The sequence below is a fragment of the Rousettus aegyptiacus genome, unplaced genomic scaffold (assembly GCF_014176215.1).
Source record: "Rousettus aegyptiacus isolate mRouAeg1 unplaced genomic scaffold, mRouAeg1.p scaffold_m13_p_2, whole genome shotgun sequence".
NCBI lineage: Eukaryota > Metazoa > Chordata > Mammalia > Chiroptera > Pteropodidae > Rousettus > Rousettus aegyptiacus.
Window position 1 is genome coordinate 43,401,788 of NW_023416295.1, and position 15,400 is coordinate 43,417,187.

Here is a 15,400-nt window from a genome sequence, read left to right on the forward strand (position 1 = left end):
TTTCTAAGGTTCATTCAGTCTGAGCTTATACCAGCCAGCTAGAAAATTGCTTTAACTAAATAAAGAGTTAAAATCTTAGTGTGGCAAGTGATTATTGAAATATATCAAGTAAAACTGGGTTCAGCAGGTCTGACTCTGTTATTCCAGAGCCCAGAGAGCTACAACCTTCCCTCCAGCGAGGGAGCCACAGGCTGGGACAAAATCAGAACCTATGCATATGTCCTTCACTACTAGAGAGGCTACTCATGGGTAGAGACTGTATCCCATTCATTTTCTGAGTTAGCGTGATGCTGTCAACAAAGGTTAAATGGACTCAACACGAAATAAGCAAAAAATTCCTGTAACAATGGTTTTGGTATTGTTTTATTTTTTTCCCAGCACATCTTAAAAATCACACATCGGCATTTGCTTATAGAACGGTACAGTCTAGGAAAAGCAATAAAAGAAGAATCCAAACATACACTGAAAGCACAATATATAGACTACGTGTTGAGCCCTTGTGGAAAACAGTATGGCTCAGTCTGAATTGACAAAGCTATCCTGGAATCTCTCAGGAATTTTCCTTCCTACTACATAGCCACTTTTCTACTATAAATGTAAAGAGAAGAATTGTTTGTATGCATTAGTTACAGCAGTATAATGGCTTACATACAAGTGCTTACCCACATGTAGTTCTCAAAAGATTACTACAGTACTGGCAGGAATATGCACTGCCTTGGAGGAAGACTCGGGATATTATTCAAGTCAAGTTGTATCAGAGCCAAAGAATTTCACAGGCTTAGCAAAAAAGGACAAAAATTAAGAAATATAACCTACACATATTTCTCATAAGATTTATCATTGTCCAGGAACAGAAATATTCATTATTCTGAAGGCACCATCACACAAAAAGGACTAACACACCACATAATAGAACCCCCCCCCCCCCGCCCCCCGCCACAGGCTCTGCTCCTCAGGGAGCTGTGTGAGCACACACCCAAAAACACATAGTGGGTGTCTCAAGGACAGAGTATGACACACCCATCGAGCCACACCTTAGGGCTACTAAGATGGGACAGTAGGAATGAAAGAGTATAAAAGTACACATAAATCTCACTAGCTGAATAGACAGATGTATATGGGAGTAGAAGTTAAATATGTTAGAATAGGTGATCCAAACCAACACTGTAGAAAGGATTTTCAGTGTTTCTACATACAGTTACTTAATTCCTGACTTGTTGAAGAGGAATAGCCTTGAACTGTTGAACTAAACAAACTGTCTGTAAAGACTATATCCTCTCCCACTTATTTTAAATAATGGCTATTTCATGGAAAAAAAAAAAAATCCCAACAAGGCACTGTGATCTTTTGGGGATATTCTTTAAGTAGCTCAAAAGATAATTATTCATAGAAACTGTATACTACCAGTACAAGAATTTCATGTCTTTTCAGATATGTGAACAAGATTTCTTTAAGGGTTAAACAACATGTTTTATAGGATGCTCGTGTTGTTCATAAAAAACACTGTCAACAATAAGATGCCTTAAAAACAAATATATGCTGCTTAGAAATCCACACTAAAACATTTTTTTCCTTCTCTCAGATTTGGAAGTTCAGTCTCTAAAAAATGTTCTTAATGATACTTAATGTATTCCTTTTCTTCCTTGTGGAAAAACAAAAACAAAAACACAACAGTATGAAATAATCTCCTATGAGAACCAAAAAAGAAAACTGTCACGGTCACAGAACTAAAGTTACTTAATTCTGCGATGGTTCTTTGGCATGAGTGCCTATGATATATATCAGCGGTCCTTACGCACGTTTGTTAAGGATTTGTTGTGGTTAGAAGAGCACAAGAGAGCTCTTTCTTTGAGGGCCCTCCAAGGTTCAAATGGGACTGCTGTAGGTTCACAGGAGACCAAACATCTCCTATGGATATAATCTCGATTTAAAAATAATTTGAGTGATAAAACCCAGTTAACAATATACTCAGCTATAAATCCAAAGGGATTTAGTTATATTTAGGTTACACTTGATTATGCTTCAATAACAAAATTATAAAAATTAATTGTTTGCGAATCAGTGAAAATATGAAGATGAAAATCTAAAATTGAAAGAAACTCATATGCAAACAGAAAAATGAACAGTTTCATATTCCCCTTGAAGAAAAAAAACTCTTAGACTCAGGTCCATTTTATTAATAATATAAGTTTCTATAATCTGCTGACATTACAAGCAGTTATACAGATAAATTTTACACTGAAGACACTGTTTGAGACACTGTTTGGCTTAAGGAGCAGAAAGCTGAGTAACTTATATCCTTCATATCAGACACATTTCTATACTAAAAAAAAAATCTTTTACACTTTCTGGATTTTAGCATCAAAATATGTAGTTTCCCTTTTAGGAAAATGAAATTAATAATTAAATGAATATATTGACATGTGGCTCATCTGGGAATAGAAAGTCTTGAGCAAAGCCAAGTTTCCACAACTTATAAAGCCAAAGGCAGTTCTAGATTTTCAATCCTAAACTGGCACTTGTTATCTTCGGCTTCTTTCTCACTATAGGCTAAACTCTAATTAAAATCAAAGTTGCTAAACAGTAAGTGGTAAACAAAAAGCTATTAAAGCTATCTTTAACTCTTGTATTAGTGTTTCTTAAAATGTAGATATGCTTTCCACAGCGTTCTATTTGGGGTGCCTCAAGCCCCAGCACATGCAGTTTGTGAATCAATCAATCTATAATAAATAACCATTTGTAGTCTATATTTATATAGAATAGATGCTCAACAAACCAAGCCCTATTTGAACAGCAGAGGTGGTATGCTTCAGCTTGGGATGGGCTTCTCTGATCACTATGGTTAAGAAGCCGTAGGTATAAAAGAATATAACAAAGGAAAATCTCTGGAGCCAAGATTCAGGAAGACATTTTCAAAACTGCAAGCTAGAAGTTACTAAGAGAATATTCTGAAAAACACGTTTCCTTGTGACCATCCGTATCTGGTACAGTAAACACAATGATGGAAGCTCATCCTTTACTGCACTTTTGTTTTCCAAAATACAACAACTATGCATACTAGAAGGCTTCCAGAGTCACAAATAACTTTTACAGTAACAGTACTATAATATGTAAGCATTTAGGAAGAAAACTCTCAACTCCTCAGAAGAGAAAAGCATGTAATCCTCTTTGTGGTAAAATAATGGGTACAGTAAACATGTAGCTTTTACAATTTTTACTAAAAAAGCTGAAGTTATTCAGCATAAGACTAAATTCATTTATGCACTGTAAATTGCACCAAACATTAAGGCAACAGATACTCTCTAAGGGTCTTTATTACAAAGCCTGTTCACACTGAGTCTTTAGTAATCAATGCCATTTCTCACTAGCAGCAAGTCCCCATTCCCACTGAAACCCCAACCTAAATGTGACATCAAATAAAATATTAGAAATATGACTACTTTAAGAAAGACAAGTCACTGTTATGCAGTAATGAAATCCAAATAGGCTACCGCATTTTAAATAAACTTACTTGAAATTGTTAAGAAGTTTCACATAAACAATGTTCTCCAGGCTTTTACTTTTATGAGGCCATTTTCAGCTATTTCAGAAATATGAGGCAAGGTTAAGTGCTTCTGAGCACATTCAAGAACTTGGCTCTACAGACACTAAGAATATGCCGAGGTACCTCTCAGAAGCAGGTGTGTGAAGGTGGGGGAAAGGCTTTCTGATTTACTAAATCAGAGTGAAATAGCACTGATGAGTGTTCATGTGTTTTAAAATGATCCCTGTAGAAATGATTCCAAATACAAAATGTATTCATCACTATAAAATCAAGGTTGAGGAGTCCTGCATACGTGGGGGAAGAAAAGCAAAGACATAAAACACTAATTTTCACAAGGTTCATGTAGAAGAGTGAACACAACAATTTCAGGTGTTATATTTATAGTTTCCTAATAGCGAATACTGATTTCGGAAGCTGTTGAAATTTGAACTCCCTGGGAAAGAATGTTATAGCAATCACATGCAAAAAAATAAATCTGCTTATGAATCTGTAAGTTTTATTTTTTAAAAATTACTCAGAAACATGTATACACTCCAGTGAGGTATTAGTACCATATTAAATTTTCCATTTTGATCACCAATTAGAGAAATTATTTTCATGGATAGATACATTTTATAAAGCTGAGATTTTTATAATTCTAGAGGCAAGCATAATTTCTTCATCAGGCATCCAATTATTTCAGATATCAAGGGCTTTAAGCAAAGATCTGCTAGAAATTTTATAATTAAAAATGAATCACCAATGGAGAGGCAGCTTCTAATAAATCAATACTTAGATTTTGTTGTTAAACATACTTAATTTTGATTTGCTTATAGATTTATTAGTTTGAGGCCAATTTTATTAGTTAAAATTATCATTTTGAAGTTTTAAAAATATCATTTTTGTCGATTTAAAATTTTTACTTTTCTGGTTAAGGCTACTTCAGATATAAAACATATCAAACTGCCCCAAAATACTTTGGAGCTGTTGCTACATAGACAGTGTGTCCTTTTACAGGATCATCTGCATTTTGACTTATATTATCTGAACAAATATTAATTTTAAAAAATTATCAAAAGTTAGGCATTGCATTAGGAAAAGAATCCATCTCAAAATGTGAATCATGAACCTTGACAGACAGTGATTCAAAGTAATTGTTTCACTTATTTTAATATCCAGGTTGGGATGTAAAAATGTTTGCTAAATGTAATTAACATTCTCCCTACAATTTAAGAAATATGATATTTCAAACTTCTGATTATGCTATGTGTAGTAATACATTACAGTTTTTTTTTTAAATTTAGGTTAAGCCAGTAATTCAAAAAAGGCATTAAACCATTATTAAAAACTAAATTGAAACTTTACTTTTATATAAAAATTTATCATATTGTTTGGGTTAATTAAAAAAAAAAATTATCATTGAAACTGTTCTTCTAGCCAAAGAATTCTTTGAACTGGAGACATTAAGTGTAAGGAGTCTTCCTTCTTCTCTCCTGTTGCAGCTTCTTTTGCCTCTCAGCAACAAGAATGGGAAAGCAGAAATGTTAGAATTGTGTGTGTGAATAAAAGCATTCATTTCCTGGTAAACCTGTTCTTTCCATACAATGAGTGATAAGTCAGCTTTTCTTATAAAACATAGTATGGCAGCAATAGGTTATCTCGGTGATATAAATACAACTCAGACTTGAATAGAACTGAAACATGGAGAACAAAAATGTGTCCCGTAACAGAATAATTTATATACTGATGATCTGAGGTTTTTAACTGCATACTAATTTCAAAAGAAAAGGTAGGCAAAGCACCTTACATGACTGAAAGCATCCTAAATAATAGGCTGCCTATACTGTTTCATGAGCAATCCTCTTAACAGCCTACTCACACTAGAATGCATTCTTAAAAAAACATGCATGTGTATCACTCTTCAGTGAAATCCTCCTCTAGATATCTGCTTGCCAGAAACATTCTTTAAAAAGAGACTCGATAAGCAATAGATGACACCGAAATTTGCCTTTGTTCCCAAGAGGAAGTATCAATACAAAACAGCTGGCAGCATCTTCCTCTGAAATAACAACTGGCAGCCTTGTGCTGCCTGACTAAAATTTGAAATGACAACCAGTTGGCTGTAAACCGATATACCCACAATGAGAGAGATTTAGGAATACCATCTGTTAACTGATAAATGTATAAACAAAACAAACTACAGAATGAAACAAACATGTTAAACCAACTAACAAATATAGCCAAAATACAGTCCATGATATAAATGATTACTGATATAACCATAGTTGAAGACTTTTTTTTAAAAAAAAAAGTAACATTTTTTCATAACAATAGTAAGGTATTTATAAAAGGTTTCTGTTTCCAAAGATGTTATTGGGGTCCACATATTCCTTGACAGACTTCAGCATCCCAAAGCCGACATCAGAGATACTTTCCTTTAGCCATTGCTTCCGTAACTTGCCCACTGGAAAAACAAAATCAAAAGTGCTTCAGTATACACTGTGATGCTGGGAACCAATCAATCTTGTGACCATGAATGAACAAACACTGTGTGATAAATGCTTTTATTCAAAAATGAGAAATGTTTTGCTTTATTTGATTTATTGAGCCCACCAGACTATCAAGCTCATTAAGTCCAATGTATTCCCAGGGGAAGCCTATGCTCTACAGTGACTCCTTTTTCTGTAAACTATGAAATGGAGATGAAGAAAAGCCTGGACTCAGATTATGGCCAATTTTACAAATAATAAAATGAGAAAAACATGCATTTCAAAAGACCTCACCTCCTGTCTTAGCTATCAAAACAGTCAAAGTTTCAGAGAAAAATAAAGTTAACTTGAGAAAAATATAGTATCCAGGTTAATTTGTTGGGTATACTACAGTAAAAATGACAGGATACATATCCATAAAATATTTTAAAGAGAAAAGTTTAAAAAAATTTAGACAACCTGAACCTTGAGTTTAAGAAAATAATCTGGTTATGAAGTTTACCATTTGCATTTTCTTTTCATATTACTTTTAAATAAATTTGCATGTTTTCAAATAATGGTTACTTTATTTTGTATTTTTCCCCCTAGAATTAGAGATTCTTTTAGGCACTAAATAAATCAAATATCTAATCCATCTTAAACTTAATCTTCTACTTTTATACACAGTATGTTCCCCTTCTTTGTTCTAGGTCTTGCTATTTTTTTTCTGAGAATAATGAAGTAATATAATGCCTAGCAGCATAAATTGTATTTTAAAAAGCACTCAATGAAAAACAAAACCTTTTCTAAGTAGAACTTTTATAAGAATTGATGTATATTTAATCCTTAAACGAATCCTGCAAAATTGACTTGCTTTGGCATTAAAAAGCAAAGCGGTATGCTGACTTATCTGTGGTGAAATGGATACATTTTTTAATTTACAGATAGGATTATTTGTGGTTAGTACTTTTCAAACTTATTATTGTAATAATTGAATTCAAATGGTCATTTTCCACACATGTTCATTAATGATCCAAAGTCATCAACAGTGATTTAATTGGCCAACTAAAATGGGAAACCTTCTTTCATTAAAGTATTCAGCCTGTCATTCTAAAACGCACTCCCATTTATCAGGCTGCAGTGATACACCACAGCAATTGCATTTTGGAAACCTGAAATACCATTTCAAGCTCAATTCAAAACATCTTTTGTATCCAGTTCTCCAGGAAACCATCAAATTGTCATTAAAATAATAAATAGTATGATATCCTCAGAAAGCAAAATATTCCTGCTTAACTTTGAGAAATTTAAAAAGAAAAGCACTGCTGGTCTTAAGATGGGGAAAAACGAGGGACAGCAGGAAAAAAGTCTTAAATTAAAAAGAATTTTTTTGATTAAGAGAGCTCTAAAACTAGAAGCCAAACAGTACAAATTTCTGTTCATGTAATCTCTACCACCTAAAAGATGTTCTACCGTGTCCTATTATCTATTTCCCTAAGGGACAATCCACCACAACACGTTAGCCTCTGTTTTCTCACCTGCATAGGGATTAAAATCTATAAACTCTTTTCACTTCAAATAGAACTTTAAAAAGGTTACCAATCGATTGTTTCCAGATTTGCTTCATGGAATTAAAAAACAAACAAACAAACAAACAAACAAACAAACAAACAAACAAAAACTACTCTGTGAGTGGTAGAAGTGGCATTATTATAAGTTACCCACACTGAGGCAGCTCAAGAGAGATGGGTAAAGAGCAGTCAATGCCAGTCTCTACTGTTATCTGTAATATAGTTTCACTGAATGTGTCCTGTGGTTATGGATCTAATTGTCCTGAAAAGACTGCAAACAACTGCTCCAACAAGATGGAGCACATTAGAACCTCAGCAGGATGCCCAACAGCTAGCTTGTCTGCCTGGTTTTACACTTCTAGTAATAATGCAATTCCACGAGGAACTGAACCATCATTTGAGAAGCCACCCAACAGCCATTGCATATTTAATGAAGTCGCTCACCAAGCGCTAGAAAACAGAAGGTGCTCGGAGTGCATCATTAGTTCTGTCAGAAGGGTAATTTACACATCTATCTTGTCAAATTTTCTATGGTTTATACTTTTACAATAATCAATCTAACATACATTTGATTACTGAACTAGAAAGTATAAAAAAAGGCAGTACAGGCAGCATAGCTGTGGCCCCTCATAAACATATTTAATGGAAGAATTTAACCCCTTCATAGCAGGGGTCTGCGAGCTTCTGTCAGTGACAACAGAATGTGAACTGAGGTCAGAAATCATGGCTTATACGATTAAAGGCACTAGGAATCTTTTTGGTTTTGCTTAATAATTTAAGTCAACTTCGTTGTAAGATAAGTGTATGAACAAAAAGCACGATATAAGTAAAAACGTTCAATGAGTCTGTAATAAGGCAATTATTGGATACAGTCTTCATAAAATTCTAGGGAATCTTCTCTGGCTGTCTCAGATAAATCGATAAATTAAAATACAAAACATACCAAAAACATCAAAGGCCCTACTCCCAAAGAAGCATCAAAATTCAAAGCAAAAGATTTTTATTCTAGAGCTAACCCATGATAATAATAATGATGATGCCATTTGTACAATCTTCCTTTGCATTGTTAGGCATTGAGGAATTAGATGACTATACTGGTCTGGACACATGTAGCACACATATGCACAACTATATCATAGCTGCTTAAACATTTGTAGAGCTCATTTCAGAAATAGAAATGATATTCTGTCCTTTACGAAGCATGCCATATAGGAATAGGGGTCAATGGATGAATAAAACAGCAAAAATAGGTGGCCTAAGACTATTTCCCTATATGCACAGTTACCCGTGCAAAGGCATGTGTACATCTATACCACATTAAGCTTAATGATCTTTCCAGATCTCGATTATCTGATGTGGGATATTCATGACTACTGATTCAATTATACTCCTTTAACTTCTGATTCTCTAGAAGTATAAACCTAGCCTGAGAGTCAATGCTAGAGCTACAAAAAGCCGAATCCACCACCTCTGAAAACAAGGGACCCTGTATTCTACAATTCATAATTATTCTAAATACATAATGCCCAAAGTTCTCAAGCCAGGTATTTAAGAGTCTTAGAAGTATTTTCAATGATACAAAAAACACTGACCAGCCAAATAGTAAACATTACAGAAAACAAATGGGAAATTCTTTATCTGCTTAAATTAAAAGTGGAGTTCACTTTTTTATAATTTAATTTCTAATACTGTATATACAGACTGGGTAAAAAAAGTATTTTGTATTCTTCCACAACATGTAGTACAATTTCAAAAACTTTACTTTGGAATAGAGGAAAGGAAGTTTTCAGGGATACATTGACTCACAGGCTCAACAGTCCTCTTTGGATGCCAACAACTCCAAAAAGGAATGAATGCATTTTGTGGTGTGATCAACACTATAAAAGAATGAACAGATATGTATGCAAGGGAGGGGGTAGAGAAAGTGTTGTGTGTGGACATAGTGGTTAGCCTAGCTGCTAAAAATTATCTGGAACTACTCTTTGTGGTCTAAAGAACTAAAAACTTAGCAAAAACTATCCGCCAGTCCTATCTTAAAAGTGATAAATGCAGGTAGGACATGCTATCCAGACTTCTTTATAGCTAAATTTAAAACGTTTTGAATTATGAATTTGATTATAAGGTTAAAAAGATGTATTATATATGGATTTAAAAAACAAATTATGAAATGCACTATACATTCCAAAGATTACTGAAGCTAAAGCTCAGAAGTAGAATTCAGCCAAGGTAAAAGCATATAGCCATTATTACCAACGACTACATTTTGAGAGTTCTAGTTTGAGCATATTGGATACTTTCAGTACTATTCTATAGGTCAGGTTTAAAAAGAAAATCTAGACTTAGCTGCTTGTATCAGTGATCTATCCATTGACTATGTACTTCAAGATTTAATTGATCTAACTAAACTATCGGTGGATTATGTAAGAAGCTAGTGCTGGAGGGACATCCAACCTCTTGCCAGATGAGGTGCTGGTCCCATGAAACCTGTTAAGTACTGATAAAAACAGAGAAGGACAACAGACAATTTCCACTCTTTGAGGTACCTGGTGATCTGACTGTGGTGATGTTTCTTCAGAGGGGATGAGAGGCCTCAACCTGAAAAGATTTCATTATCTATTTATTTGTGCTATAAAGCATATTTTTGTGTGTCTGATAATGGTGGTGGTACATGCTAACTGCCAGCCAACAGATCTCCAATTGAGGAATGCTAACATCCAGCTTTTAAAGGTGTATAAATGGAATTGTGACTATCCAAGAGTCTAACTTAATGCTTAGTGGAAAAAGTCTTGTTTAGTTTCTTTAAGTCATCTGATTTATTTTCTACTAATGAAACTTCTGTTATCAAGATGACATATTCATGGATAGCATGGACTTTAGCAAAGCAATTAAAATTTGATATTATAAAATTTTTCTCATTAAATATTTAAAATGTCTATTTTCTTTATGCTATGGTTTCATCGGTGCAGTTTATACAATAGCTCTAAGATCTTACAGATCCTTGAATAAGGCCTTAGAGATTATAAAACAGATCACAGAGCTGGATTCAATCTGTCTTTCAGAACATCATGGGTTAATTCTTCTATAAGGCCCCAAAAGATGTCTTAACACACTTGAAATTTAAACTCAATGGCCATTAATATTTATTCAACAGAGTCAAAAGCAAGCGAATGGGTCAAATAACATGAAATAGATAAGGACAGGAAAGGATAGGAAACATCATGTGTTCTTTAAAGACCAGGGCCGTGTTTTATTAGTTTTTGTAGCCCCGTTGCATAACAGCCCCATATGCAACACAGTGAGAATTCAATAAATGTTTGTTAAAAAAAAAGTAAATATTGAACCAGTTATCTGTAAGCTATTTTAGATAAAGGGTAGGGATTCCAATATCTAGAAAAGCAGTCTGGGTTTCCTTAATTTACTTTGGTTACATCTGCTTTGCATTCCCATATTCTGTATTCTGACATCATTTCGTGGATATACTCAGGAGCTATTCTATAGTAGCTAAGACAGAAGATATGCCATGGAACCTAAAACTCTCATTTCCTTCACACATCTAGGACTGTTTGAGCTCTATCAGTGGTTCCCAATGAAAGACAATTCTGCCACCCTCTGGGACAGCTGGTTATCTAGATAATAGAGGCCAGGTATGCTACTAAACATCGTACAATGCACAGGGCGCCCCCACAGCAAAAAATTATCTAGCCAAAAACATCAACAGTGGTGCCAAGGCCAAGAAATCCTGGACTACATGCTTCCCAGGGTCCATCTCCTAAGAGCTCAAACAATTCCCATAAAGGTAACATACTTTTTCACTGCTATAACCAATTGAATTAGTGGCAACAGGCTTATTGCCATTGAAGGTGACCTTGTTCTAAATTTGAGGCTCTTTTCCAAATTAAGTAAGAGACACTCTGGAAAAAGTGGTACAGTGGATAAAAGTTACACTGAGGAAATCAATAATTAATGATGAACATTACTTAAAGACTTGAATCTAATGTCTACTGAAAAAAACTTTTAAGTCACATTTTCTGGCCATTTTTCCGACCAATGAGTGAAAAAATACATGTAATAAAGTTTCAGAGCATTGTTCAACAGAACCTTCTGTGACAGAAATGTTCCATATTTGCACTGTTTAACATAGTAGTCCCCTAGCCACATGTGGATATTAAGCATTTGAAAGATGACTACTGTAAATGAGGAAATGGATTATTGATTTTACTTAATTTTAATTAATTAAAATAGCTACATGTAGCCTAGTGGCTTCTGTGTTTGACAACACAGAACATTCAAAATAAGTTTTACTTAAAGTCACTTTTAACAGATGTTACACTTGGAAATATCTATTAGGAGTAACTGCTAATCACATGAAACTAACTATAAAAAGTTAATTATTCTGTGACAATTTAATAATGTAATACAAGCATTCTTAGACTAACAAACATTTGGTACTTAGAAGAGTCTTGGACACAAAATTCCCAGGAATAAAGTGTTCTCTTTAGAGAGCCAAGGAGAAGTAATATTATCCAACACACTTATTCTCTCTTGGTGACACTTCTGAGGCAGGAGGTTACTACAGGTAAGAAATGACAAACGCAATGCTGTCTCTGCCCTTTTGTCTTAAACTGTGCATCTGTAATTGCATGGGTGGGAAGGCAGAGAGATCAATATACTCATACAGCAGGATTTCTATCAGCTCTCAAATCTGTTTATCCTATGATATAGCTGAAATAGTTAAATGTTCAGCTAAATTATGAGTTAAACTGGCTTTTATAATCTGGTATTGGGATCTATTTATGACATTGCTTCAGTAAAAAAAAAAAAACATTATAATCAACTTGTAAGTTTTATGAAAAAACCAGTTAAAAGAAGAAATCAATGGAGAAAAAATAATTTAAAGGGCAAAACAGACTTTCTGCTACCTTACATTAATCTGATGAAGATTCAAAATTGGAAAGGCTATACTCATCTGGTAGCTATTAAAAGACCAAAATCACAACCAGGATATTGACACTTACATAGTTAAGATATGGAACAGTTCAATCACCACAAGGATCCTTGTGTTGCCAGTTTACAGTCACCTCCTCCTCATACCTGACCCCTGGAAACCACTAATCTGTCTTCTATTTCTATAATCTTGTCACTAAAAAATGTTATAGAATCACACAATACACAATCTTTTGGGATTGGCTTTTTTTCACTCACCATAATTCCCTGGAGATTCATTCGAGTTGTTGCATGCATTAATAGTTCATTTCTTTCTATTGCTAAATAGTATTCCATGGTATGGAGGTATCACTGTTTAGCCATCTACGGTTATCCCCCTTTACCCACAGGGGACACATTACAAGACCTCCAGTGGAAGTCTAAAACCATGACTAGTGCCCACCCTTTATATACTATGCTTTTTCCACTTAAAGGAAGCACTTTGGCTTTCTCTTGGCATACCTGGATTGCTAGCATCACTACTTTTATGCTTTGGGTACATTATTAAGTAAAATAAAGGTAATCTGAACACAAGCACTACAATAGCAATATTGTGACAGTCAAACTGATAACTGAGATGGCTACTAAGAGACTAACTGGCAGTAATGTATACAGTGTGGATAAGCTGGTCAAAGGAATGATTCATGTCCTGGGCAGGCTGGAGTGGAATGGCATGAGATTTAATCATGCTACTCAGAATGTTGTAAAATTTAAAACTTGTAAATTGTTTATTTCTGGAATTTTCTATTTAACATTTTCAGACCACGGCTGACCGTGGGTAACCGAAACCTCAGAAAGTGAAACTATGGATAAGCAGGGGGACTACTATATCAGCTGAAGGACATCGAGGCTACTCAGGGGTATTGTGAGTAAGGCTGATATAACTCTTCACATACAGATTTTTGTGTGAACACGTTTTCAGTTTTCTAGGATAAATGTCCAAGAGTGTTATGGTTGGGTAGAATGGCAGTGCATGTTCGATTTTAGAAGAAACAGCCAAACTGTTTACAAAATGGTTGTACCGCCTTACATTTCCACCAGCAAAGTATGATTGATCTAGTTTCTCCACATCCTCCCCAACATTTGATACTGTCACTATTTTTTAATTTTAGCTTTCTCATAGGTGTTTCCATTTTACTACTGAGTTCTGAGAATTTTTTATATATTATTAATACGGATTTTGGATATGTGATTTGCAAGTATTTTCTCCAACTCTGTAGCTTTATCTTTTTCATCCTCTTAACAGAGTTCTTCACAGAGCACATATTTTTAACTTTGATAAGATCCAATTTATCAATTTTTCCTTTAATGAACTGTACTTTTGGTGACTAGTTTTAGAGCTCTTTGCTTAGCTCTAGGTTCTGAAGATTTTCTCCTGTTTTTTTTTTTTTTCTCTAAAAGTTTTATTATTTTATGTTTTACATTTAAGTTCATTATCTATTTTGAGTTAATTTTGGTATAAGGTATGAAGTTTAGGTAAAGGTTCCTTTCTTATTTTTTGCCTACAGATGTCCAGCTGCTCCAGCACCGTTTGTTGAATAATCTCTATATTTCTTCCATTGGATTCCTTATATACCTTTGTTAAAATCAGTTGGACATAATTGTGTGGATCTATTTCTGGGTCCTCTAGTCTTCCCATTGATTGATGTATCTCTCTTCTAATACCACGCAGTCTTGTTTACTGTAGTTGTTAAGTCTTGAAATCAGGAAGGCTGATTCCCATGGCTTATTCTTTTTTTCAAAATTGTTTTAGCTGTCTAGTTCCTTTGCTTTACCATATAAATTTAGAATAATCTTCCCATATCTACTAAAAATCTTGCTGAAAGTTTGATAGGAATTGTATTAGACCAACCTGGGGAGAACTGACATCTTTACAATGTCCAGTTTTCTACTAATCCATGAACCTTGTCTCTCCATTTATTTAGGTCTTCTCTGATTTTTTTTAATCAGCATTCTATAATTTTCAAAATATGGTCCTATAAATGTTTCATTAGATGTACGCCTAAGTATGTACATATTTTGTTAGATTTGTGCCTATTTCATTTTCTTTGGAGTAATTGTAAATGAAGTTGCAAATAGTATTTTAAATTTCAGTTTCTATGTTTGTTAATATATAGAAATATGACTGATTTTTGCATGTGCTCTTGTATTCTGCAATCTTCTTGATCTTGTTTTTGTAGATTCATTGGGATTTTCTATGAAGATAATTATGTCATCTGTTAATAGTGATAGTTTTATTTCTTCCTTCTCAATCTATATGTTTATTTCACAGTACAAGTTTTTAATAAATGGCCTCAGAGTTGATCTTTTGCTCATTCTTTTGAGTAGTCTCTTTTTACTTTTAAAGTTTATGATATATTAAGAGTCTGTTAAGACCACAGAAAAGCTAAGAGCAGCTGCCCCAATAATTATTCTCTGAACAATAAAAAATAATTTTGGTTAGGTAAAGACACCAATATTTAAACTAAGACTGGTTATATTTAATTGAGACTTTTTACTTCCTGACAAGGACTTTGGTATAATTTTAGCAAAAGAACCACTTAAAAACTTAAGTCATAAATTGAAATTAAATACATGGCTGACATAAACTCTGCTGTTTAAACTGACCAGTTCATCAGTTACCAAAAGAAAAAAAAGCGCTATGAAGATTAAGTTAAGTAGGCTTTGTATTTCTTATAGCCTCCAGTTCCAGACTACATCTGTTTTCTTTGATACACAAAACCAGAATTAAAATAGCTCCATTTATCACAGCATGATTGTAGGCAGACAAACCAGCCTGTCTGTTTCCAGATAGTGAAAGCAACTGTTATTAATCACAATTACAGGCCAAACCCTCTAAGAGAAATTGCATCAAT

At 34.0% G+C, this 15,400-nt stretch overlaps 1 protein-coding gene across 1 annotated transcript in view; it reads right to left on the reverse strand.

Annotated features, from left to right (window-relative positions):
* Positions 1–345: 345 nt before the first annotated feature.
* The window catches only part of AGPS (alkylglycerone phosphate synthase), a 108,105-nt gene continuing 93,050 nt past the window's right edge, over positions 346–15,400 (reverse strand). Inside the window, exon 20 of the mRNA XM_016152598.2 lies at positions 346–5,987. Coding sequence (XP_016008084.2) covers positions 5,866–5,987 — 122 coding nt within the window. The 3' untranslated portion in view covers positions 346–5,865. The remainder of the gene's footprint in view (positions 5,988–15,400) is intronic.